This window comes from Lepidochelys kempii, chromosome 1 (genome assembly GCF_965140265.1).
Source record: "Lepidochelys kempii isolate rLepKem1 chromosome 1, rLepKem1.hap2, whole genome shotgun sequence".
In the NCBI taxonomy this organism is placed as follows: Eukaryota; Metazoa; Chordata; order Testudines; family Cheloniidae; genus Lepidochelys; species Lepidochelys kempii.
This window is the reverse complement of record NC_133256.1, coordinates 100,251,248-100,278,815: the sequence shown is the minus strand read 5'-3', so window position 1 is coordinate 100,278,815 and position 27,568 is coordinate 100,251,248. Positions and strand designations below refer to the sequence as shown.

Sequence of the window (27,568 nt, the reverse complement as noted above, 5' to 3'; positions counted from 1 at the left end):
TATACGCATACAGGATGCTGCTTTATTCTGTGCAGCCGGTCATTACAACATGTTAAATTAACAGGATGGAGCTAAATTGAACTAGGTGCAGGCATGTTTTTTATCCACACCAGGATTTCCATTCATGCACAACCCTTCTGTGTGTGTTATGTGCAGTAATATTTCTTTCTTTGTTTTAGATCTGCTGCATGTTTATTTCATCAGGTGACCCCTTATTCTTGCATTATGTGAAGGGGTAAATAACACTTCCTTATCCACTTTCTCCACACGATTAATTATTCTTCTTCAAGTGCTTGCTTATGTCCATGCCATGCTAGGAGCACGTAGGAGCACATGCTAGGTGCACGTAATGTGCACACTTGTCAGAGATTTTTCCTTCAGTGGTATCCATAGAACCTCCAGGAAGTAGGCCCCAACAGCCTCCCAGGTTCCCAGCGCATCCCAGGTAGGAGCCCTACAAAAGAAAATGGAAGGGCTATAAGTGACACCAACCCCTACCTTCTGCCTCTGTCTTCCAGTCAGACTCACACAGATACCGGGGCAGGCCTTTTGAAGGTACGCCCAAGGACGGCATACTAGTCTCGACTCCAGATCCATTCCCCCCTTTTGTTTTTGGACTGCCTGTTATCCTTCAGCCCAGTGTGGTCTTGTATAACATTGGACTGTTGGGTGCTCTGCCTTATAACTGTTGGTAACATCCTCCAATTTTTGTCCACCCCTCCCAGCACCCTGTCCCTCTTCAGGGACCCTTCTCATGAGTTTCTTGTCCAAGAGGTGCAAACCGTCCTACATGTGGAGGCCATTAAGGAGGTTCCTTGAAACTTCAGAGAGAAAGGGTTTTACTCCCGATATTTCCTAAATCTGAAAGCCACGGAGGGTCTACAGCCCGTCCTAGACCTGTGTCGCCTGAACAGATATCTCAAGAAACTGGCCTGGCCTCCATCATCCCCTACCTGGATCCAGGAGATTGGTATGCTTCCCTTGATTTAAAGGATGCTTATTTCCACATCTCCGTCTTTCATGGACACAGGAGATTCCTCAGGTTTATAGTGAGTCAACACCACTACCAATTCACCATGCTTCCCTTTGGCCTGTCAGCAGGCCCCCCGGATTGTCACAAAGTGTATGGCAGTGGTAGCAGCCTTCCTCAGATGTCAAGGCGTGGAAGTCTGCCCATACCTTGACAACTGGCTAATCAAAGTCTGCTCATAGGCTCAGGTCCAGCACAGCATCGGGCCACCTTTTAGGCACTGGAACTGTTGATAAATGAGCACAAGTTAGCTTTGGTCCTGGTTCAAAGAATAGAGTTCATCAACCCAGGCCATGGTCTATTTACCGGAGGCCAGATTCCGAGCTATGTTGGACTGATCTCCAAGGTCATGACCCACTGTGACATTATCTGATTAAAATATAATCATATAGATCATTGTTGCAACCACTGTTATATATTTGTAATAAATCTTGTACAAAGGTTGTCAAGTAAGGTGTCTATGGAAAGTTTATGATTTGCTGAATATGATTTTGCTATTTGTATACATGTATCATTTTTGTATTTGAAGCTATGAGTGTTGGCTCTATACCTGGATTTCAAATGTTTGCTCCTGGGGTAACGGCCGCAAGGTATTTAACCTGCACATCTTGAAGGGACTATTCAAATTAAGTGGCTTATCAAGGAGCACTTAACTCACAAGGGACCCTGGGAGACGCCTATCTACAGATAATGGACTTTCCTGCTATGACTAAGCAGAATCAGGCATGGACATGTGACTTGCCATGTGACTCCAAACTGCATCTTTTACCTGTAATTTTCCACTAGCTGTGCTGAGGGCTTTGTTGGAAACAATGGGTTTTCCTCCACATGTCAGAAACTATAAAAGGCCCTGGAAACACCTCCATTTTGCCTCTTTCCTGCACCTGCCTCTTTCCTGCTCAAACCTCTGGACTATAGACTTATGCTAATGGGAGCATTCTAACCAAGGGAACGAGGACCTTCTAATGATTTGGAAGTAACCAGAGACTTGACTTAAGCCAGCAGTTTATTCCGTCACTGCTACAAGCCTGATCCAAGAACTTTGCAATTGTTGTATGTATTTGATTCCTTTAACCAATTTTAACTCTCGCCTTTCTTTCTTTTTATAAATAAACCTTTAGATTTTAGATACTAAAGGATTGGCAACAGCGTGATTTTTGGGTAAGATCTGAGTTGTATACTGACCAGGGTGTGTGGCTGGTCCTTTGGGATCAGAGGAACCTTTTATTTGATGAAATTGGTTTTAAATAACCACTCATCTCTAAGTCTAGTGTTTTTGGTGGTGATACAAGGACTGGAATGCCTAAGGAAACTGCTTTTATGACTTCTTGTTTGCCAGTGTGGTGAAAGAGAAGTTTACTTTTGTTGCTGGTTTGGTATATCTCATGGGAGAATAACCTCCAGTTTGGGGTATATCTGCCCTATTTCTCAGCAGTTTGTCCTGAATTTGGTATTCTTAGTTGTGACCCACAGAGGCACGGTTACATCCACCAACAAACAACCGCTTGGGTTTGCCTTGAACTGTTGGGTCACATGGCAGCATGTACCTATGTGGCACAGTACACACGGCTGTGCTTCAGACCCCTACAGATGTGACTAGTGTCAGTCTACTCCCCGAGCAGACACCACTTGGACTCAATACTCATGATTCCACCACCAGTCCTTGCTTCGTTGACTTGGTGGAGAGACCCAGGTTTCCTAATGAAAGAGATACCCTTTGTTGCCCCACATCCATCTGTAACCTTAATTTTGAACACCTCAAATCTGGGGTGGGGAGCCCATCTCGACAGTCTCAGGACTCAGGGTCTCTGGTCCCTGGAAGAACTCTCCCTGCACATAAACATCAGGGAACACACGGCAATATGTTTGGCTTGCCAGGTGTTCCTTCCCCAGATCTCAGGCAAGGTGATGCAGGTCTTGACAGACAACCAGCACCAGTGTTTTACATCAACAAGCAGGAAGGGGCTCGATCTTCAACCCTGTTCCAGGAGGCCCTCCAACTGTGAAACTTCTGTGTGAAACATGCCATTCACCTTGAGGCATCACATATCCCCAGAGCTTGAAACACACTGGCAGATCAACTCAGCAGATCCTTTTCCTCTCACCAGAAGTGGTCTCTTCACCCGGAGGTTGTCAGTGTTATCTTCCAGACGTGGGGGACTCCCCAAGTTGACCTGTTTGCCACCAGACAAAACAGGAAATGCCTCAGTTCTGTTCACTGTGCGAGCACAACAGGGGCTCCCTCTCTGATGCCTTCCTGCTCTCGTGGGCTGACCACCTTCTATACACCTTTCCACAATCCCCTTGGTTCACAGGGTCCTCCTAAAAATCAAGATGGACAAAGTGAAGGTTATCCTGATAGCTCTGATGTGGCCTTGTCAGCAGTGGTTCGCTCTGCTTTTGGACCTCTCAGTGGCAGCTCCATTCACGCTCCCACCCCACCCGGACTTGATTTCACAAGACCATGGCTGGTTGATTCTCCCAAACTTCACCTCCCTGCACCTGACGGCATGTTTGCTGCATGGCTGAACCATGAATAGCAGGCCTGCCCGGAGCAGGTTCATCAAGTCTTGCTAGGTAGCAGAAAGCCTTCCACCAGGACTACCTACTTGGCTAAGTGGAAACGTTTGACTTTTTGAGCCTCTGAACAGAATCTCCCTCTTTCCCAGTCTTCTCTGCAGTCTATCTTGGACTATGCTCCACCTAAAAATCAAGGTCTGGCTTTCTCATCTATTAAGGTTCACTTGGCAGCCATATTAGCCTTCTACCCCCCAGTGCAAGGCAGATCAGTGTTCTCCCATGAGATGATGGTCAGGTATTTCAAGGGCTTGGAAAGACTCTACCCTCAGGTTCGTGATCTGGTTCCCCCATGGGACTTAAACCTGATCCTGTCAAGGCTCACGGGGCCACCCTTTGAGACATTAGCATTTTGCCCCATACTGCTTCTCTCTCGGATGGTTGTCTTCCAGGTGGCAATCACGTTGGCCAGAAGGGTCTCCAAGGTCAAAGCCCTGACATCAGAACTCCCTTATATATTGTTCTTCAAGAACAAGGTCCATCTGCACCTGCATCTGGTCTTCCTACCAAAGATGGTACATACACTCCCTGGGTTACGCAAGACCCGACTTATGCAAATTCGCACTTATGGAAAATGTTCCGTAAGCTAGAAATAGGAGTTGTTGGGGTTTGTTTTGTTTTGTTTTTGCGTAATGGTCGGGTATACGTTTCCGACTTACACAAAATTTGAGTTAGGCAAGGTGTTCCGGAACGGAACGATTGCGTAAGTCGGGAAGTGTCTGTACTGCAATTCCACAACAACCAGGACATCTTTCTTCTGACCTCCTTTCTGAAACCTCACAAGACCACCGAGGAATGTTGACTCCATACTTTGAATATTAGGTGGGCCCTCGCCTTCTATATTGAGAGGACTAAGCCCTTCTGCAAGTCTACGCAACTGTTTTGTGGCAATAGCAGAAAGGATGAGAGGGCAGCATGTATCATCCCAAAGAATCTTGTCCTGGATAACCACCTGTATCTGAGCTTGCTACGAGTAGGCAAAGGTTCCGCCTCCAGCCATCATGACCGCTCATTCCATGAGAGCCCAGGCTTTGTCAGCAGCGTTCCTCACACAGGTACCAATCCAGGACCTTTGCAGAGCTGCGACCTGGTCATCAGTTCAGACCTTTGCATCCCACTATTACATCACCCAGCAGGCCTGTGATGATTCCTGGATTGGAAGGGTAGTGTTGCAGTCAGCAAGTCCATGAACTCCAAAAAACACTTCCGGAGTTACAGATTGTGAGTTACCTAGCATGGAATGGACATGAGCAACCACTCGAAGAAGAAAAAACGGTTGCTAACCTTACATAACTGTTGTTCTTCAGGACGTGTAGCTCATGTCCATTCCATGACTAGCTCTCTTTCCGCTCTTTCGGAGTTACCGGCAAGAAGTAACTGAGAGGGTGCGGAGCCAATGGTGCCCCTTATACTGGCACATATGTGTGCGGCTCAAGAGGCCACTAGTGCTGGCCCAGCGGATACCACTGAGGTAAAAATCTCCAGCAACTATGCATGTGGCATGCACACGTGTAGCTTGGAATAGACATGAGCAACACATCTTGAAGAACAACAGTTGTGAAAAGTTAGTAACTGTTTTTTATAGACCTCTATCATACCCTCCCGTAGTCATCTCGTTTCTAAACTGAACAGTCCCAGTCTTTTTAATCTCTCCTCGTATGGAAGCTGTTCCATTCCCCTAATAATTTTTGTTGCCTTATTCTGTACCTTTTCCAGTTATAATGTATATATATTTTTAGACAGGGCTACCAGAACTACATGCAGTATTCAAGGTGTGGGCGTACCATGGATTTATATATAGTGGCATTATGATATTTTTTGTTGTATTATCTATCCCTTTCCTAGTGGTTCCTAATATTCTGTTAGCTTTTTTGACTGCCACTGCACCCTGTGCTGGTGTATTCAGAGAACTATCTGTGATGAGTCCAAGATCTCTTTTTTGAGTGGTAACACTAAATTAGCTATGTATAGTTGGGATTTTATTTTCCAGTGTCATTAATTTGGATTTATCAGCACTGAATTTCATCTGCCATTTTGTTGCCTAGTCACCCACTTCAGTGAGATCCCTTTGTAACTCTTCACAGCCAGCTTTGAGTTTAACTATCTTGAGTAATTTTGTATTGTCTGCAAATTTTTGCCACCTCATTGTTCACCCCCTTTTCCAGAGCATTTATGAATATGTTAAATAGTATTAGTCCCAGCACGGATCCTTGGGGAACCTTTCTGTTTACCTCTCTCCACTGTGAACACTGATCATTTATTCTACACTTGTTTTCTATCTTTTAGTCAGTTATTGATCCATGAGAGGACTTTCCTTCTTATCCCATGACTGCTTAGTTTGCTTAAGAGCGTGAAGGATCTTGCCAAGGCTTTCTGAATGGCTAGGTACACTGTATCAACTAGATCACCCTTGTCCACATGCTTGTTGAGTCCCTCAAAGAATTCTAATAGATTGGTTAGGCATGATTTCCTCTTACAAAAGTTGTGTTGACTCTTCAACATATTATGTTTATCTATATGGCTGATAATTCTGTTCTTTACGATAATTTCCCCCAAATGCCTGGTACTAAAGTTAGACTTACCAGACTGTAATAGCCAGGATTGCCTCTGGAGACTTTTAAAACTCAGCATTATATTAGCTACCCTCCAATCATCTGGTACAGAGTCCAATAGTGACAGGTTACATTCCACAATTAGTAGTTCCACAATTTCATACTTGAGTTCCTTCAGAACTCTTGGGTGAATGCCATCTAGTCCTGGTGACTTATTACTGTTTTATTTGTCAGTTTGTTCCAAAATCTCCTCTATTGACACCTCAGTCTGGGACAGTTCCTCAGATTTGTCACCTGAGATATACAGTTTCACTTCTGTTGTTGCAAATTACATTAACCAGCTTCATTGGTGCTCAGTACCTCCTGGCCTTTTTCCCAGCTTCAGGTTTCAATAATCCTCAAAATTTCTTCAATCTGGTTACCTTTTGGGTAAGGTGAAGACCATACATATTCTTCTCTTAAAAGGCTTTCCAGTTCCAAATGACTAACCCCATTATTTTTGTAATGTCCTTTCATCAGCACAGTTTACACAGATTCTCTGGTTTGCTAAGGCCATTTTGTGCTGCTTTATGCCTTAAACTAGGCACAGATTCGCAGGGGAATCACCACTGAAGTAAATCTGGTGGTAGCACCATAGCTGCCTCCTACATCAGTCACCTCACCCCTGAAATCAGAAGAAGGGGCCACGTAAGGGGCTGGGTGAGAATGTTGTGGACATGATATGGATATAACAGGGCTCTGCTTCATAGAATCATAAGACTGGAAGGGACCTTGAGCGGTCATCTAGTCAAGTCCCCTGCACTCATGGTAGGACTAAGTATTATCTTTTAGACCATCCCTGACAGGTGTTTGTCCAACCTGCTCTTAAAAATCTCCAGTGATGGAGATTCCACAACCTCCCTAGGCAATGTATTCCAGTGCTTACCCACCCTTTAAGACCTTTAAGAAGTTTTTCCTAATGTCCAACCAAAACCTCCCTTGCTGCAATTTAAGCCTATTGCTTCTTGTCCTATCCTCAGAGGTTAAGAAGAACAGTTCTTCTCCCTCCTTCTTGTAACAACCTCTTACGTACTTGAAAACTGTTATCATGTCCCCTCTCAGTCTTCTTTTTTGCAGACTAAACTAACCCATTTTTTTCAATCTTCCCTCATACATCATGTTTTCTAGACCTTTAATAATTTTTGTTGCCCTTCTCTGGACTTTCTCCAAATTATCCACATCTTCCCCAAAATGTGGCTCCCAGACCTGGACACAATACTCCAGTTAAGACCTAATCAGCGCGGAGTAGAGTGGAAGAATTACTTCTCGTGTCTTTCTTACAAAACTCCTGCTAATACATCCCAGCATGATGTTTGCTTTTTTTGCAACACTGTTACACAGTTGACTCATATTTAGCTTTTGGTCTACTATGACTCCCAGATCCCTTTCCGCAGTACTCCTTCCTAGGCAATCATTTCCCCATGGTGTTTGATCCTCTGCTGGCATATCAGTAGAGTAAATTATGGCAGGACCCCATTGTTCTTGTTTGTACTGGGGTCACGCAGCTCTGGGTCAGGGAATCACAACCACCTCTCTCCACTTTCCATTATGTCTGAGCTGAGGCATTTGACTCTAATTCCCTCTGACTTTGCATGTAAAACTGATAATATTTCAAAACATACCCCAGATTTGGAACTATTGTAGTATTGTAATGTTTATCTTAAGTACCATACCTAATGTCTCAGCTCTATAAAGGGGCAATATTTCAATATTTCACAGACTCATTTGTAAGCACACCAATGCAAGATGGTAAAAAAGACCATTCCTTACAGTTTAGAGTCAATAGTTAATAATCAGAAGTCCACATATTTTTCAGTGTCAACAGAATTTGCTAAAATGTTCTACAAACTTATCTTTGTCAAGCAGTTATAAAGTAGGTTAAAAGCAAATTACTTTATAGAAAATAAGTTACACAACTTGTAAAATGCCCTGCAGTACTCTGCAAACAAAAGGAAAATTTTCCTGCAATTTACACCAGTTATTTTCACAATTTTCTACCAGCTCAGATGGCCATTAACCGAGATGATGAAAATGAAATTTATCCTATTCATGCTCTGAATTCTATATGATTAGTAGTGTATAGAATATGATTTTCTAAAGCTCCTTTCATACTCAAGGTATCTCAGCACATATTCAGAACAAAATGGTAAAATATACATCATAAGTGTATTAAACCTGTATGTTATCAAAAGCTTGCAGTTTTCCATAGGCCAAACTGAGTCTTGGCTCAGTGGCCCATATAAGGCATGTGTTGTGTAGGCTTGGAAAGTCACACTTTGCTCCCTCTTTGCCCCCTTGCTCCAAGGCAAGTAATCTGTGACAAGATCTATCAGGCCAGATTACTTCCCCCACTCCCTGATTAGCTCAGCTCTACTGCCCAGTGTGGTGTTCAGTGATCATCCAGTGCGTAAGGTGTTTGCAGGAGAGCTGGCTTATTCTGTGTATAGTGGCAATTAGCTGTGCATAACAAGAGTTTCACAGTGCCCTGCCCAGACTCTCTGTCTAGGAAGCTTAGCCCATAATGGCACAGTCCCTAATACCACCTCTTCCCTTCCAAGCCAAAATTTAATAATAGCAAACAACATAAATATAACACACAATTACAAATACTTGTAGCCAACCTAATAACTTAACTTGCTGACAATGTTCAATTAATCTTCGAGGTGCCCTGCCGCCATTGCTTGGACCTGCGGGGCTCCCCAGGCACATCAGCACTACTGCTGTCAGGAGCCGGCAAATCCACTTATTCTGGTTGCTCCGTGGTCTGGGGCTCGGCTGTCTCAACCTGCTGAGGTTGTTGACTGTGTGAGACTTTCCTGGGCAAAACAGAAGACTCAGTTCCCCGTATCTCTGTCTCTTCTGAGAGTTAGAAAAGGTGTCACCTGTTACTCCTCAGTAGGTGTCTGTCTAATATGACAGCCTGATATGACTGGGGATGGGGGGCTACTCCTTGGAAAACCTCTGCTGTTTGCAGCCAATTTCCCATTACAGAGACGCCCAGCGTCATTTTCATGAAGTGGTAGCAGCTCCCAGGACCCCCAAAATCATACTGTGCTTTTTGTTTTGCTTTTATCTGTCTCTGTATGTCTGCATGTCAGCAGTGACTCTGACATCAGTTTCTATAGTTCTTTGTTGAGCAAAAGGTCAACAAGTGACAACCCATGCTTCATTGGTGCTGTTCTGTAATTTAATAGTGCTCACTACAGACCAGAGTCTGACTTAGCAATTTTTTTCAGTAAGCGCTTTATTATTTTGACACTGTTTTCCAACACCCATTGGATTGGGAATAATGGGGATTAGTGGTTACATCTCTAAATCCATACTTTACTGCAAACTACATAAACTCATGGTCACTGACCTGTGGCCTGTTGTTCGACATAACTATGTCAGACATGTCATTTTTTTGTGAAAATAGATTTGATATGCACAATCACCTGTTTAGCTGTAGTATCTTGTAGTAAGGCTATCTCAGGAAAGTGAGACTATTTGACTAGGACAGGTACATAGTTTTATCCAGCAAATATAATCAAATCTCTGCCTACTTTGCTGAAGGGGGGCAGTTTTTCTTGTGCCACCAACATGGACTCTTTCAATTGACTTGGCCTGTATTTATGGCATATGAGCCCTAAAAGCTTCCTCAATGTCTCCGTTCATTTGAAGCAACTATTAACCAGTTCTAGCCCTTCTTTCAGATATTTCAATCCCCAAAGGACCTTCATGTTTCTTTTTTAACATATTTTTCCATAACTTCTTAAAGGCACCAGGTTGGTGATTCCTTAACAAAATCCCATCTAGTACTCAGAACTCCTTTTTAAAGTGATAATGGGGCCCAGGAATATGATGTCCCAGACATCCTCTGCTAATACCCTTAATTATTTTCTGAAGGGTCTCTTCGTGAGAGCTAGCTCTGGCAATCACAGTCCACATTTCGTCTGAGATCGGACAGTTGTTTTTCTAAAATCAGATTATTGTGTACAAAATCTAGCTCTGGACTTTGTTTCACTGCACTTTTGTCACACTCTAGAGAGTGTCTGTATCCAATAAATCTCGCCCAGGTTTCTATTCAGTTTGTAAATCAGACATTTATAGCTGAACAAATAATTTCTGGGTTCTTTTACCAGGTCCTTTTGGCAATGGCAATAAGTGATTCATGGTCAGTTTCAACTAACACAGGCCTCCCATAAATAAAGACAACTAAACATTCTATAATCATGGACTAAGGCCAAAGCCTTCTTCTCTATTTGAGTATATTGACCCTCAGATTTTGTTAGTACCTGTGACACATAAACTACTGGTCTCCAGTTTGGCTATACTGTTGTGAGAGGACTGTGCCAATACCCTCCTAGGATGTGTCCATGGATAACTTTTGCGGTTACTGTCATAGTACCTCAGTACTGGGGCCTCTTTAATTAACTCCTTCAGTTTCTCAAACTCTTTATTAGGACTAGCATCCCATATCCATTGCATGTCTTTGCACAATATCATTGTTGGGCTTGTTCAGGCAGCTAGAGTAAGCATAAATTTCCCTACATAGTTCACTACTCCAAGGACTCTTTGTACCCCATCTTTGTCTGTTGAGGCAGTCACATTGGTGATGGCCTCAATCATATTGTGATCTACCTGTTCACCTTGCCATGTTAACTTCTCTCCAAGCTCTGTTATTTCCATTACATGGAATTTATATTTTTGTTCATTTAGCTTTAGGTGAGCAGCTCTTGTTCTGTCCAAAGCTGCTCAGTGCTCTGGTCATGCTCTTCTTTTTTTTTCCCCCCAGATCAAAATGTCATCTGTGTAAACCTTGGTACCTTTTTACCACCAAATATTGTTGCATTTCCCTGTGAAGTACATCATGTCTCAAACACAACCCAAATGGCAGTCTGCGGAAACCGTACTCACAAAGGAGGTGCTGAGTGTGCACAAATGTGTGATCTGTTTTTCTATGGGTATGACATTCTGGGATGCAATGCAGACCAGTGAAAGGCTGTGTCACCCCTGCCCTGCAACCTGGGGTGCCTCACAATGCTTTGCTACTGTAGCTCCCAACCTGGGATCCTCACAAACAACATGCAAGTCACACCTGAGTGCCTAATTATAGCCACAGCTCTGGTCTAGCAGATCTGTCCCCAGCAGCTTGTCACCAAATACCAGCCACACTCTGGCTTCCTGCAGCCTTGGTTATTACTTGCACTCCCAGAATACTTCCTGTCCCAGATTTGCCCCAAAACATGTGTGTCCTGCACTGTTCTCCTTCTTCTGGATAGTCCCTATATATTAGATCCATTGTTTCTCTCAGGGTATCGACATACCGACAGTCTACTACCTTAAATGGAGTTAGCCAAACAATTCACAACACTGGATTAGTTTTAATTAAAGACTAAAACAAGTTTATTTACTTACAGAGAGGTAGATTTTAAGTGAGTAAAAGTAAGGAGGCCTTAAAGTCAGAAATGGTTACAAGAAAAATAAAGATTAACAACTTTCTAGACTTAAACTACACTTGGTTCAAGGTGAAGTCCATTACCACAAGTTTTCAGTACATTGCTGACCAAACTCTCAGGTCAGGATCTGCTCCCAAAGTCCAACAGCTGTTTCTTTGGTCTTCTTAGGTGAAAAGAGAGAGATGGTTAGGGAGACAAAACTTGGGTTGTTTTTGCCCCTCACTTACGTAGTCCAGTCCCACTTTAAGATGCATTTTCCTGAAGGTTATTTCTCAAAGCAAAGTTTATTCAAACAGTAAAGGAGGCAACATGGCGTCTAGTAGTGAAAGAGGTTCAATGCTGTTTCTTCTTACCTCTGTTTGCTGAAATGAAGATTTTCCTTGTCTTTCCCCTCATGCTGTCTGGGGAGTTTATAACTCATATGTGAACTGAAGTAAACATACATTCCTTTGTTTAAGACCTGTGTGACTAGTTCTATCTAGTCAGGGCTACATGGGTTTGAACATGTGCAACCAACATCATTTGGGGGGAATTAATAACGTTATATATATGTTGCTATACACATTTTACCATGATATTATTGACCAGCAAGTTATTAATTTTCAAATGATACTTCACAAGTCATGTTTTGCACAAAGATTATCACAATAGGCATAGGGCAGTAGTGGGCAACCTGCGGCCTGCGGGCTCCATGTGGCCCGTCAGGGTAATCTGCTGGAGGGCCATGAGACAGAGTTTACACTGACCGTCCGCAGGCATGGCTGCCTGCCGTTCCCAGCCACTTGGAGCTGCAGGAAGCAGCGGCTAGCATGTCCCTGCGGCCCGTGCTGCTTCCTGCAGCTCCCATTGGCCAGGAATGGCGAACCACGGCCAGTGGGAGCTGCAGGCGGCCGTGACTGCAGACGGTCAATGTAAACACTGTCTCATGGCCCGCCAGCAGATTACTCTGACTGGCCACAGATTGCCCACAAGTGGCTTAGGGTGTGAATACAGGGTGCATTCTGTCTCAATGGATACATGAAGCAGAGAAAAATATTTGGCATCAACAATCTCCGCCCAAATTTTTCCCCTTGTAGGTAGTGGAAAATGTTCACCTTTAATATATTTTAAAAATTCTTTTGGGTCTATACATAAGTGAGGGTTCTGTCATTTTTCTCTACAGTGACCAACAAGTTTACCCACTCACTTCATTCTTCTGTTTACTCTATGAGTCTCAGAACAAACTGCCTGTCGACCTCCTTTTTTAGCCTCTGCCTTAGTGTGAGGGGAACCTTTGTAGGGTTGTGAACTGTAGGGCTGGTGGGCTCTTTTAGCTCTATTCTGCACTCTGTTGAGAGCTTGCCATTTCTCTGGAAGATGCCTTCAAATTTGTCCTCAATTGTTGTGGGCCCCTGCCCCTCCAATCATATGTGCTGACTTCCCCTCTACCTGGGGAGTTCTTGACCCCCCCCCCCCACACACACACACCCCAGTCCTGGAGCACTCACGGAGTCAGTGCCTACGCCTCTAATGATGAGACCATGGGCTTGACATGCTTTTCACGCAATAATGGGTGCTCTTTTCCCTGGTACTTTTACAAATTATATCTTTTTAAATTTATTTACCCATACATTTGGGTCACATACTTCTTTAGGGGGAATAACATCAGGGAGTAAGCCCTGAGTTTTACCTGTTTACTTTCTACAACCTGTGGCTTTTCTTTTAGAGTTACTAACAGTGTTTCTGGCAACACATGGGCTTGTGCCCTAGTGTCTAACTTAAAAGGAATAAATGTCCCATTTGCTTTCAGACTGATGGGCTAATCATCTTCTGCTGCAACGTTTTCCACTGCATGTATGAATACTCCTGGGGAATTCTGTGCCACAGCGCAATGCAGACATTTGCAGAAATTAACACTTTGCGTGCAGAATTTCCTTTCCACCACAGAAATGGGCTACAGTGCTACTAGCCATCACTAGGAGCCACTGGACTCGGCAGAGCCCAGTTTGAACATAGAAGACACTACTGGGGGTAGGGAGAGGGAGCTAGAGGGTTCCTGGCAGCTGCAGTTCCCAACATGCCCTGAGGGAAGGAGAGGGCGGCACACAGGAAACTCTGTACAAGCCTGGGACTAAGCATCAGGCTGTTTCTCCCTCTTGAGTTAGGTGTCTGGGCAAGGAGCGGGGGACAGCTAGGCTCTGAGGGTTGGTGCGGGTATCTGGCCCAACAGCTGGCCTCTGGGAGTGACAGGGTGCAGGTATCTGGGCTCAGGGGCATGGGTTGGGCTCTGGGGAGGAGGGGTTTGGGTGTATTGGTTGGGGGGGCCCACACGTGGGCTCTGGGGGGGAGGTGTTGTGGGTGTCTGGCCCCCCGGCTGGGCTCTGGGCAGGGAAAGGGGGCAGGGAAGCAGGAATTGGATTGTCATAGGGGTTTCTTCAACTCTCTAGTCCTGGGGGAAATTTTATGTGTCTGTATTGTTACAAACATACTTGCTGACAGGTATTTTGAAATATATTACCAAAATAATTGAAATTGGCAGGATTATATAGTGTTATTTTGACAAATAAAATTTGCAGAATTTTTATTTTTTTTGGGCACAGAATGCCCCCAGGAGTAGATGAAGAATTCATCTCAACTACAAGTGTTGTCATCATCCTCTTTGTCCATGCCAGGCATCCTCTGCTCGTGCTTACAAAGTCTTGCAGGGGGATGTAATCCATTGCATGTCTTGCATCTTTTCCCAAAAGCCAAGCATTGTCTTGGCTTGTGTTGGTTGCCATAGTGTGTGCAGCTCCACATGCTGTTTTGTGCTGGATTCTGACTTTGAGCTGCACGTGCCTTTCTGCCTCAGGTCTCTTTTTTCTTGCACTTTTTAGGATTCTCAATCTTGTCCGCAGGGTCAGATAACTGTCCACCTTCCATAAGATTTACTCAGGATGAGATGACTTCTGTGGCTTGGCAAATTCTAATTGCTCTGTTAAGGGTTGATTCTGGATCTCCCAGTAGTCTGCCTCAGAGTGTTTTGTTCTGGATTCCAGTCCCTGTCCAGTCTCTTATAAGGGACTCTTTTTGCCCCTCAAAATTGCAAGATTGGCTGTTCAATCTCAGATCAGTCAGAAAATCTTCTATAGTTTCACCTTCATTTTGTAGTCTGTGATTAAAAACTTATCTTTCACGTGTCTCATTTTTATGTGGAGTGCAATTTCTGTAATACGTTTTCATAATTAGCAGATATTGAGTGAAGCACTGTTTGAACTTCCTCCAGTTGTCTTCAATTTCCAGAGAGTTTCAGCTCTGGAATATCTTTTAACAGATCCATTCTTCCACTTAGGAAATTGTCTTATTTTTTTTATTCATAGTACCATATGGTGTTCAGTGAAGAAACCTCTAGGCTCTGTTGTAGGACAAGGGACCACTGGATCCTCACTATAGTAAATTCGTATTCCAGGCCTCCTTTGGCCCTGCCTTTAACATGATGCTTTGCAGGGAGCTTTTACAAAGGGGTCCAAACTATGCAAATGTGCATCCCCTGAATAACCTTCTCAAATCCTGCTTCTCTTACATAATATGCAACACACTGTGTATTGAAATTCATTTCCTAACTATATCAAAGCCTGTCATAGAAACAAACAAAAGAGCATACCTTGAAGTCTCCTTGCTTGGGAATAAATAGTTTGCGAACTATAAAAACTAATAGCAGCCAAATGTATAAAGATAGGAGATTGTTAATAAATGACAAAGTAGCGAGTGTGAGAGTAGAGTACAGTACACTGATTTCATGAAAAAAATACCAAAAAGTTAGAAAATCTTTAAAGGTCAATCATCATGGACCAGATCTTCAGGTGATGTATTTTATGGTATCTCCATGGAAGTCAATGGAGCTGTGGTGATTCATATTTCATGAGGATATGGCCCCACAGCTCCTACTTTAGAGAGGGAAAGAGAGGACCATAGTTAGATGGAATACCATTGTTTCTGCCACATCCTGAAGCCACCCATTCTGCTGACCTTGGAGGACGTGCACACAAAGGCACAGACACTTCATAGTATCTGCTAGGCTCCCAAGGTCATGGACTTAATGCGGATGCAAGAAGTGTTAGTTTAACTTTCTCAGGAATATCCTTGAAAATTTCCAGGTGGATTGATGCCACAGACAGCTGTCCTCAATCTGTCCCTTCCCAACACAACTGTGACCCTCTTTACCCCAGAACGCAGAGAAGCCCCCTTCACCGCCAATGCAAAGAAGCCTGAACATATTGAATGGCTTCCTTGAAATCAAATGGAAAGGAGATATTATTGTGCTGCCTCAGCCCCTCACCAAGGGACAGAGTAAGTCAAATCTATTGGCTTTTCACTTCTTTCATCTATTCTGCAGGAAATATTTAGAGGCAATGAAAGTCAGAGGTCCACATTTTGTTGGTTGAATATAGCTATAATGATCATGCATTAATAGTTTCTCTTTTAGGTCTGAATTATAATTTGCTTTGTTAAGGGTTGATTCTGGATCTCCCAGTAGTCTGTCTGAGTGTTTTGTTCCGGATTCCAATCCCTGTCCAGCTGTTATTTTTCAAAGTCATTTAAGTGCTGATTATAACAATCAAAATCTTTTCTACCTAAATAATGCCAGCAAACCAATGTAGACTTGTACAAAACAAAAAAAAAAAAAAAACAACCCTCCGCCCCTCCCCAAACAGTATTACAATAATAATGGAAAAGTGTAACAGTGACAATCTTGTAACCAGTATAAAGTTATTGGACAGCCATGTCTGGAAGCTGTCTTGGAATCCTTCAGCAAGATCTAGCTACCTAAGGCAAATATTAAAATGATAAAGAAAATGAAAGAAGAATATACGGCTTGTCAGTTCTGTTCCATTCTAATGTGAAATGGTTGGGGTTTTTTGTGAAATGTTACACTAAAATAATGTTTAAAACGTAAGTAAGTGTATGCAGCTTTCATGTATATTTCATGCTGACATACAATACGTGAGTATCAAAGTTAGGAGAAAAACTGCTTACTTGTACACTGAAATATCAAACAGTGTTTAGTTAGATTATGCGTTTCCTTCTGTTTGCATGTCAGTTTAGTGTTTGTGAAAGACATAATATCATTTTAACAGCCTTACACACTGAAGTCCTGACTTTCTGCACTGTAAAGGAACAGAATAACAATAGCATAAGCATCCACACAACAAATGTTCTCTCTGCCTGACGAAGCACTAACCTGGAGGGAATCAGTTCTGGAGCATAGATGTTAATTTAGTCTCCATGTCCATTTAGTCTGTGGCTTCTCCTCTAAGTCTGTAAACAAAGGTGCTAATTCATGTCAATCGAATTTGGATTTCTACCTAATAGGAACTGGACTGAGAGCACCCAACTCATTTTAAACAAGTCTCCACGTAGACATTAGATGGTAAAGTTGAACACTACCTACCTGGCCAGATTCAAACCAATGTCGTCTAGGTAAAAAGCTCCATATCCTATATCCACTGAGCCAACCAGATCTTAGTTTAACAGCACTTTGAACAATGATTCATTATAAATATTTTCATATAAGTTACTGTGTTGAAATAAAAATTAACTCCAGAAATGCAATCCAGAGTCAAGGGTGAAACTCCATCCTTAGCTCTCCTTGTTATGAATAGGGATTGCAGTTCATATGATGCCTGATCCTTGACCCAACCTCGGTTCCCTCTGTGCTGCTGCAGTTGTGCAAAAGGGCTACGTCAGATTCCGCTGTTGTAGAGGAATTCCTCAGTGATATAGAGCTAAAGCCAGCTTTATGCTACCCACTCTCCCTCCTCCTTATAAGGGATGGGAGGAGGTAAGGCCAGAGCACACTGCTGTGGTTGTCCTGGGATGGCAGAATGGTCTGTTAGGGACCATTCCGGCTAGTGTAAATTATGTTATGTAATCAGCCAGTGCAATCACATTGCAGATGCTTAACTCCGCTATCTGTTTCCGAATGTTGAGAGTGTTCAGATTATTAAAGCTATGTCAAGCATTGGCTTTTAGGCATATTGGATATATAATCCATTGAAGGCTGTGGGCTGCACAATTTGTCTTCCAGACAGTGAACATTGTCATCCTGGATGTCATATTCAAAAGTAACTGACAGTAAATGCAGGAATCTTTTCCCTGTTTTAGATGACTGATTGCAGCAACAAGTCACCTAACTAGCAACTGCCTCAGTACAGCTAACCTTAAATCCAATTTGACATTATAGACAGTTCTTCTCTCATGCAACTGTCTGGCAACAACATCAGAACATTTCTTTCATCCTATTCCTAAACAGTTTAAAAAAAACTCACCCCAGAACTGGAAAAGGTCAGTAAGTTAAGCAACAACAAAAACCGGCATAGGCCTCCTTCAAGTTTGCACACTACATTTTCTATTCTAAAAAATCTGTAATCCAAATGACACACTGCTGATCTGGTGATCCAAAGTGATGTTAAAATCTCAATTGTATATTATGCTTTCACTTATACCACACTTCAAATGGCTTACCTAGCTGTTAACCTTCACAATCATATATTACCAGGGAGGTGCAAAAGGAGTGCATTGTACAATTAAGTCGTCACGTAATTCAGTCATTTTGAGGGTCTAAATCCAAATAAAAATTCTTTGGTGCGGAACATATAAAATAAGACACAGTTATGTGAGAGAGAAAAATGTGATTGATCTCCTAGGCGTATTGCATGACCTGGCTTATAGAGGCCAATAGAAAAGCTGCTTACCACAAATAATACTCATGACAGGCAAGTAGTTGAACTCAGAGACACAATGTCAGAAAACGAAAAAGCACAGCTTATTTATTTATCGCACAATAAAAATAAATGTCATAGACACTCACACAGATTATATATTTAAAAGTTCCAATTTTGTAATATTTATAGTATATTTTCAGTTTTGATTATATATTTGATATTACGTATATAAAATTAAATACATAATAACTATATAATCAAAAGTGAAAGTATACTAAAATAGTATAAAATTGGAACTTAATATTATAACAATAAAACACTGGGTTAATTAAATGTTAAAGTTAAAAGAAAAAAGGCAGGAAACACAAAAATCGGGGGTCGTACAGCAACATATCAACTGTATTAAAAGAAAAATCCATTTTTTTTCCTGGCTATGAGACTGATTAGCAAAATGCATATGCAGAAGTTCTCACACTCACAGTTTCATGTGCCTAACCTTGAACATACAAAACTCTGATGCATGTGCCAATTCTGATTTTTACAGAGACAAGTATACCTCCACACATGCAAATAAGGACTATATGCACATATTGGAGTTTGCACGCACAAGTCAAAAGCATGAAAAGATGCCTGCATTTCTGAAAATCAGGTCATAAATAAGTAGTTGAACATCAGCATAGGTTATATGGCTTAGTAATGAGTCAAACCCCAGTCTGTAGCCAAACTTCAATGCCACCAATATTGGTTGGGATTTTTTTCTTTTTCAAACTTGGGCCTAGATTTAGGGCCAGACTTTCAAAAAAGCTCAGCAATCATTTACGCACCAAAATTAGTGGCCAGATTTTCAAAAGAGCTCAGTATATTGAGTGCTGATCCCTTTTCTACAATCTGGCTATGAATGTCACAGTGGGAACTTCTGGTGTTGAACACTTTTCAAAATGTGTTCCTTACTTAGGTGAGTAAATAGGTCCTGAGCTCTTTTGAAAATTGGGCCTTTGCAATTGTGAATACTGAACACTTGAAAATCTGGCCCTGAACTCTTGAGATTCAGGCCGTTCTGACTCCAGCCGGCTGTTACTAAAACATGAATGAGGAGATATTTCCAGAGACAGATATCAAGGCCGGTGAGGTAATATCTTTGACTGGACCAATTTCTGTTGGTGAGAGAGAAGCATTTGACCACACAGAGCTGTTCTTCAGGTCTGGGAGAGGAACTCCCAGTGTCAAAGCAAAATGTAAGGCAGAAGAGATTGTTCTTCTTTGAGATGTGTTGCTCATGACCATTCCAATATAAGCGTGCCTGTGTTGCGTGCACCATTGCTGGAAGACTTTTTTCCCCTAGTGGTATCCATTGGGTTGTCTCTGGTGCCCCCTGGAGTGGTGCCTCCATAGCACGGTGTATCGGCACCTGCCAGCCCGTTCCCTCCTCAGTTCCTTCTTTCTGTCCGTGGCAGTCACTGGAACGCTCCTATCGCTTGCTCAACAAGTGATTCTTTTAGTGGTCTTCTTTCTGTAAATAGATTGTAGATAATTGTAAATAGATCGTTAGCATAAGAAGGTTTCAGAGTAACAGCCGTGTTAGTCTGTATTCGCAAAAAGAAAAGGAGTACTTGTGGCACCTTAGAGACTAACCAATTTATTTGAGCATGAGCTTTCGTGAGCTACAGCTCACTTCATCGGATGCATACCGTGGAAACTGCAGCAGACTTTATATACACACAGAGAATATGAAACAATACCTCCTCCCACCCCACTGTCCTGCTGGTAATAGCTTATCTAAAGTGATCATCAGGTTGGGCCATTTCCAGCACAAATCCAGGTTTTCTCACCCTCCACCCCCCCACACAAATTCACTCTCCTGCTGGTGATAGCCCATCCAAAGTGACAACTCTTTACAGAATGTGCATGATAATCAAGTTGGGCCATTTCCTGCACAAATCCAGGTTCTCTCACCCCCTCACCCCCCTCCCAAAAACCACACACACAAACTCACTATCCTGCTGGTAATAGCTCATCCAAAGTGACCATTCTCTCTACAATGTGCATGATAATCAAGGTGGGCCATTTCCAGCACAAATCCAGGTTTTCTCACACACCCCCACCCCATACACACACAAACTCACTCTCCTGCTGGTAATAGCTCATCCAAACTGACCACTCTCCAAGTTTAAATCCAAGTTAAACCAGAACATCTGGGGGTGGGGGGTAGGAAAAAACAAGAGGAAATAGGCTACCTTGCATAATGACTTAGCCACTCCCAGTCTCTATTTAAGCCTAAATTAATAGTATCCAATTTGCAAATGAATTCCAATTCAGCAGTTTCTCGCTGGAGTCTGGACTTGAAGTTTTTTTGTTTTAAAACAACCTGCACAAGTGCATTGCCCAAGTTCTGGATGAGACCTTTGAAGAGATCACTGAGGCCAATTACCGCGATGTGAGAGAGCACATCAACGCACTAGTCCACATCTAGGCATGCATGCAGCCCTAACCCTCCTCGCCCCAAGAGCCCGCACCGAATAACTTCCTTCCCAAAATAAAAGCCACTTACCGGGAACCTCCTCTGGTGTTTGTCCTTCCCCAAACACCGGCCACCGCAACTGGCTACCTTCCTCCTGGCTTGAGAGCAGCTCCTGGCTGCATGCATCTAGGGATGCCAGGGTGTCTTCCTCTTCCTCAGCACCCTCACTCCCGCTTTGCTCCTCCTCCTGCCTTGTTGGACTGGGCTCTGAATTGTCCACGGTGGTACTCGGAATAGAGGTGGGGTCACCCCCAAGTATCTCGTCCAGCTCTTTGTAGAAACGGTCGGTCGTGGGGGCAGCACCGGAGCAGCTGTTTGCCTCGCGGGCTTTGTGGTGGGCATTCCGCAGCTCCTTCACTTTAATCCTGCACTGCAGTGCGTCCCTGTCATGGCCCCTTTCCATCATGTCCCTTGACATCTGCCCATAGGTATTGTAATTCCTATGGCTGGAGCGCAGCTGGGACTGGACAGCTTCCTCCCCCAAACACTGATGAGGTCAAGCACCTCGGCATTGCTCCATACTGGGGATCGCCTGGTGCGTGGAGGCATAGTCACCTGGAAAGATTCGCTGAGAGCACTCCATGCCTGGCTGAGCAAACAGCAAACCTGGCTGAGGGCAGGGGAGTAGAGTTCAAAGTGATGACCAGAGTGGCTAGAACAGGCATTGTGGGACACTTCTGGAGGCCGATGAGAGCGCATTAACAGACCAGGGCGTCCATACTGGCGCTGTGGCGCTCCAGCGGAGGTGCATCAAACATTACTCGCCGAGATGGAGTACCAGGAGCGCTCTAGCCGCGGAGTCAGAGCACTCTACGTGCCTTGCCAGTGTGGACACGTCGTGAGTTAGAGGTCACTGGGCTGCTCTAATGCGCTCTAACTCGCAAGTGTAGCCATGCCCTAATACTTTAGGACCAACACAGCTACAACTACACTGTATACGAAGACAGAAGTGAGAGGCGCCTAACTGCCATTGACGTTTCATTTGAAATTTCCCTCAAAAATTTTGAACAAAATATTTCAAACCAAACATTCCCAACATTTTGGTTTGAAATTTTTGTGGGGGAAAACCAGTTTAATGCTGTGTTTTTGAGTTACAATAATTTTGAGTTGCTGTACAGGGGAAATAAAGTGTGACAATAACTTGTTTAAAATTGAGAACTTTTTTTCCTGCACTAATGCTGAACACAAAAACTGCTGAAAGGATTTTGTTCAAACTTACTACAAATATAATAATAAATATTATTAATACTATTTAGAATGCATGTGTTCTGGTAGCACTGAGGAGCTCTAGTCATAGACCAGGACTCCATAGTGCTAGACTGTACAAACACAATGAATTCTTATTTGGACAGAGACCAAACAGCTGGGGTAAATTTCCACAGGCCCATTAACTGGATCTGTCCCCATGTGCGACTATGTTGCCCTGAAGATGAATTTTTCACAGAGATATGAGAATATGAAAGCAAGACATTGTAACTGATCCTGTTTAGCAGCCTTAGCTATAGTGGTCAAGTCTGGGCCAATAAATATGGGTTATTGAAAAAATATTTATTGTATATATATCCATATATTTTGTAAAATATCTCATCTATGTATAATTTTAACATAAAATGTATAAAAATATATAACTGGTTCAGGTACACTAAATTTATGTTGTCTGTGTGTTAATCATGTATTTATTAAATCAAATGAATATCGTATGGTACTTCAGTCATATACAGTATACAACATATATTGCTATGAATAGAGCCCATCATATTTTTTAAAATGTTACCAAAAAGGTACCAATTTCATAATGTTTCAAACATATTTTAAATGCAAAAACATTGGGCCTGATCCTCAGCCAGGGATGACACATACTCTTGGGGGGGGGGGTAGAAGCACAATTTAAAGATTCTGGTGGGGCAGAGCCCAACGTATCACCTCTGGCCCCTTTCCCACTCCCCATGCGCTCCCACACCCATTTCAGCTTGCCCCCACTTCCCTCACAGCTCCTTCTCCACTTACTTCTCCCATCACCTCCCTGCTGCTGGTGCAGTGTGGACCGGAGCAGGTTGCAGACACCTAATGTCAAGCCATGGTAACTATGGCTACAGGTGAGGAAAGGACGGGACTCAGCAGGCTTCCCCATGCCTCCTCTGGTGGAACTGTGCTGCCAGTCCGGTTGCTCTTCCCTGTTCTTGTTGCCTCCTACCAGGGCTCAGTGGGAGCACTAGGTGCTGGGGTCTTTTCCTGGCACGTGCCCCTCAGCTACGCTCAGCCCAACTCCTACCCTGACAGAAATCTGGGGCGGGGGCGGAGGAAGAGAATGAAGAAAAGATTAACTGAATTAGAGCCTCATAGGAAAGAGCAGGTGAGCAAGTCTGATCACACACCCCCGTTTTAACATCCTACTCTCCCTTGGCTTTTGTGTCTCCATCCTCTCCTCTTTCTCCTCCTCCTCCTCCTCTTACCATTGATGCAGCATCTCATTTGCTAGACCCTTGCCTCTTCCACTTCCCATGTTTTTGGCTCACGTCTATTCCCTTTCCCTAGGTGAACTCATCCAGACATCTGGCTTTTACTAATATCTTTACATCAGTTAGTCACAAATCTACCTCTCCCTTCCTGATCTGTAGCCTATTGTCCAATCTCTCACCTGGGCATGTCTCTTTAACATCTTCTTGAGCATTTCTTATGTCAAACTTAAAATGGCCCCAATTTCCTAGTCTTTCTTCACAAGTTCTCCTTTCTTTATCCCATTCTTTGTCATCACAGGCAGCAACACTTCCCTCAGGCTCCTGCCTTGACATCATCTTCAGCTCCAGTCTCTGAAGACCCACACACATCCATCGTGCTATCCTAAACATGCAACTTTTTTACTCTCTCCACATTTCCAAAACTTACAAGCCTTCGTTTCCTGCATTGGCTACTGTGATCTCATCCTTTCCGCCAACTGTTTTCCAAGCAACGTCACAACTTCTCAGTGAGGACTATACCTTCGTTAAATTTCAACTTTAAACTTCAGGGGCGAAATGCTGGCCCTGTTGAAGTCAATGGAAGTTTTGCTATTGACTTGAAAGGAGCCAGGATTTCACCCCACCTGCTTTTATTACAGTCCTGGTAAAAAACAAACAAAAACAAAAAAACAAATAAGCCAACATTTTTACAAGTGGAAAACAGTTCTTCCTTCAGACTTCCTACTTTAAAAGAAGTCTGAAAGGAATTTCCTCAAATGCTCCAAACAAATTCAAGGTAAGACCCTGAGCCTACATTGTGATACATGTGGGTGGACCCCTGTGCCCCAACAGACTCCCACTGACTTCAGAACCTAAAAGGAGAATGTCGTGAGCTTATGGGATCTGTTTCACAGGGTGTACTTATAGTGGACGCTAGCTGTGCCTGTCTTATAGAAGATGCCAACCTGACTTGCCCCTAAGAACTGCATACTATCCTCACTCAGAATTCAAACCAACTATTGCTGCCAATGGCAGTTGTGCTTGTGGATTGAGAGGGTTAGGTCTGTTACTTAAATACAAAAACTTGCCTTTTAAAATCTGGTGGTGAAGTGTTGTCCTCAGGCTCTGACAGTTATTTTAAGTCAGAAGAAAACTACATGCCATTAATGCTACATGCCATTACAAGATCGTGTGAATGCTGAGTGGAGCAACTGAATTAGTACTATACACACACACACACACACACAGATCAATGAGTTGCCCCCACTTATGACACATTTTAATTTGGCCCTGTAACTTTAAGGGTCTCATCTGATGTCTAAAAGATTGTTTTTTGCTTTGCAATGAAATCATCCAGTGTCCTTTGAATGGGTCTTTCTTTATGAATCCAGTGTTTTCATACAGTAGTTTGTTATTCTGCCTATAAATATCAGTTGTTCTCAGCCCCTACAGTCCTATCCTAAGCCATACTATTGTAACCCTTAAGAAATTTTGTAAAACTGGCTCTACTGTACAGTGTCACTGCGAGTGCTCTGGGTGTCTGGCAGCATGCTGTGTATACCGTGAGCTTGCCGGCAAGCACTGTTGGAGTTCCAGGTCATATGAGTTGGAGGAAATCTTGTTATGGGTTGAGTGAAAATCCCATTGAGATTGATTGATAAGTGTGAACTCACCCTTCACTTAACGTAATTGTAAGCATAACCCCCCACCTGAAACAAAAGCTGTATATGAACCTGTCCAGAAGCTTTTTGCTGAGTATAGTTTAGGTTTGGTTGTGTGTGTGCATATATGAAGGGAGATCACACAAAAACTGAGAACCAATGAGTACAGAGAGAGAGAGGAGAGAGAAGGCCAAGCAGGAGCCTGTAAGCATAACCTGATCTTGAAAAATGCTGGAGAGAGCTCTTTTCGGTCTGGTGATAGCTAAAGAGTCTTGAGGGCTGTAAGCTAAGAAACTGCTCCTTTTGTTCTTGGTTCCTTCTGTGGTCAGAGACTGGGGACTTTGTACATTCCTTGTAAATAAACAAGATTGCAACAAATAAAATACCAGACCCCATGAATTTCTACATCCAGCTTGAACATCCCCAGTATTCCAAACTTTGACAAGCCAATCTAGTTGAAAAGGGGCACCACAGGCACTAAACTCTATGGGGTATAGTCCATTAATGGTCCCATTAGCACTCTCTGATTCTGAGTAAGTAGTCACTTGTATTAGTAGGACAGCCAGAAACAAAAATGCACAAATATCTAGGCACAAAAAGTTTGCTACAATAAAAGATCAAACCAACAGTTCCCAACCCAGCCCCAAATGGCAGTCCAGAACAGGGGTGTAAAAATAACAAGAGGCCTATACCATTTCCGTGGCACCATCTTGCTCCTGTGCACATGCAATTGACCCCATACCTCCTGCTTGCTGGGCATTGTGCTGTGCACCATCCCCCTGCTATGGCTACAGCTTCCCTATACCCATCCAGCTCTCAGGCTGATGCTACCTGGCCTTTCCTTTGCAGCCAGCTTCTGCTCTAGTGCCCATAGGCCTACTGCTCCTGCCTTCATGCAGCCTCTGGCTCTTTTAATGACTCTCTTTACTGGCTGGATGTGCTGAAGATTTTGATTTTGAGATCGATTTTGTTATTTTAATAAATCCATCCCCAAGGAGGGGTGTGGAGATTTGATTTAAGGGGCCCAGAGCTGAAGTAGAGGGAAACTGAGGCAGGAGTGCTTTAGTAAAAAGTGTAGATGTAGAATGATTTTGGGGCACCTGTTTTTTAAGCAAGTTAAATCCAGCCACACAACATTTTTAAAAGAAGGTAGGGAAGGCTAGCAGGCTTTGTTATACATAGTGAGGTTTTACCTGAAATTCAGTACTAGCTACTTTTAGAAACAAATTTGGGGACAAATTGAATCAACCTGTTTGTGTTAACACAATGTGCAATAACATTTACATGTCAGCAACTGATGAGTTGTTAGTTCGTGAAAATAGGTTTACAAGCATAAATTCCACAGTGTGTGGGGAAAAAATGATAGTGTAACAACTGCACGCTCAAGTGATTGTGCGTGCAAGGATATGTGAAAGTTTGGCTCTTGGATTCTATTGGAACAATTAATATAGGAATGGTCTGTGAGTGATTTAATATATATATCAGTATATTTGGCTATTTAATTTGAATTTTATTGGCAGCAATACATTTATTGATAAACTGCAGCCACAATTCCATCTTTTGGTACTGAAGGAATTTATCATGGAAACTACTAAGCATCTTCAGCTCTCACTGAAAACAGGAATTCAGGACCATGGTCTTTTAAAGTACATTTGTCTTTATTCTCTTAACTTTCGCTCAAACATGTTGAAGCTTGTAGGGGAAGTAGTTTGGGTCCAATTTGTAACTTCAGTATTGTAAAAGTTGTGGGGAAAGGCCCTATGCATTCTAAAACCAGCTTCAGAATCTACTGCTTCATCAATCTGAAAGTGTCTAGGAATAAAAACAGTCTAATTCTTCTGGAAATCAAAGGCCTAGGCTGTCACAATCCTTATTCAGCTTGTGGCTCCTGTTGTGGAGAGAAGTGCAAGGAACTGGCCAAGAAGAGAGGGGAATAAGCTATGCGTCACCCTTACTCATGGAAGAGAGCAAGGTTACAAACTAGCCCCAAAGAACTATGGAATATCTGCTCTGTCACTGCTAGGCATGTTGTAGTAACTAGTATCATTTGAGCTATGTGGACATATATTGATAATGCTGGCACCTAAACAAGGAAACAGTTACAGCCATATTAAAATCATAAAGAATGTTCACAAAGGGAAAAATGGCTAGAAATAAATATAGCTAAGTGTTTTAAAAGCATATTAGAAACAATGGAAATAGGAAACAATGAAATTTATAAAAGTTGATGAGGAAATAATTGAAAAAAAATGACATTGCATATAAACCAGTTCAAGTTAAATGATATATTTGATAAGATAAACAGTGATTTACAATTAGTTTATGAAGCTTTGCACAACATACTATTGTGATTGAGTACAAGTTATAAAAACATAATAAATTGTTGTGTATACATTATTTCAATTATAGAGTTTTACTTCTTTAATAGAAAATACTGCTTGTGTGTTTGTGTTTCCCCCCCCCCTACAGAAAATGATGAGGTCATCAATATTTCATATGTTCATACTGAGCATGGTGGCAGTGGATGTCATTGTCGCTGCTAGTAATTACTACAAAGGAGAGTCTTTCAAGAGACAGCATGATGAATTTTACCTAGCTGAGGTGAGTTTACTGGGCTTGCTATCCAGATAGT

The 27,568-nt window shown here is 42.7% G+C and overlaps 1 protein-coding gene across 2 annotated transcripts in view; it reads left to right on the top strand.

The window, feature by feature from the left end:
- NALCN (sodium leak channel, non-selective) overlaps positions 1–27,568 on the top strand; it is a 345,519-nt gene that overhangs the window by 170,159 nt on the left and 147,792 nt on the right. For both annotated transcript variants that reach the window (XM_073348939.1, XM_073348928.1), the window contains one exon: positions 27,406–27,537. In XM_073348939.1, the coding sequence (XP_073205040.1) occupies positions 27,406–27,537 (132 nt within the window). The remainder of the gene's footprint in view (positions 1–27,405; positions 27,538–27,568) is intronic.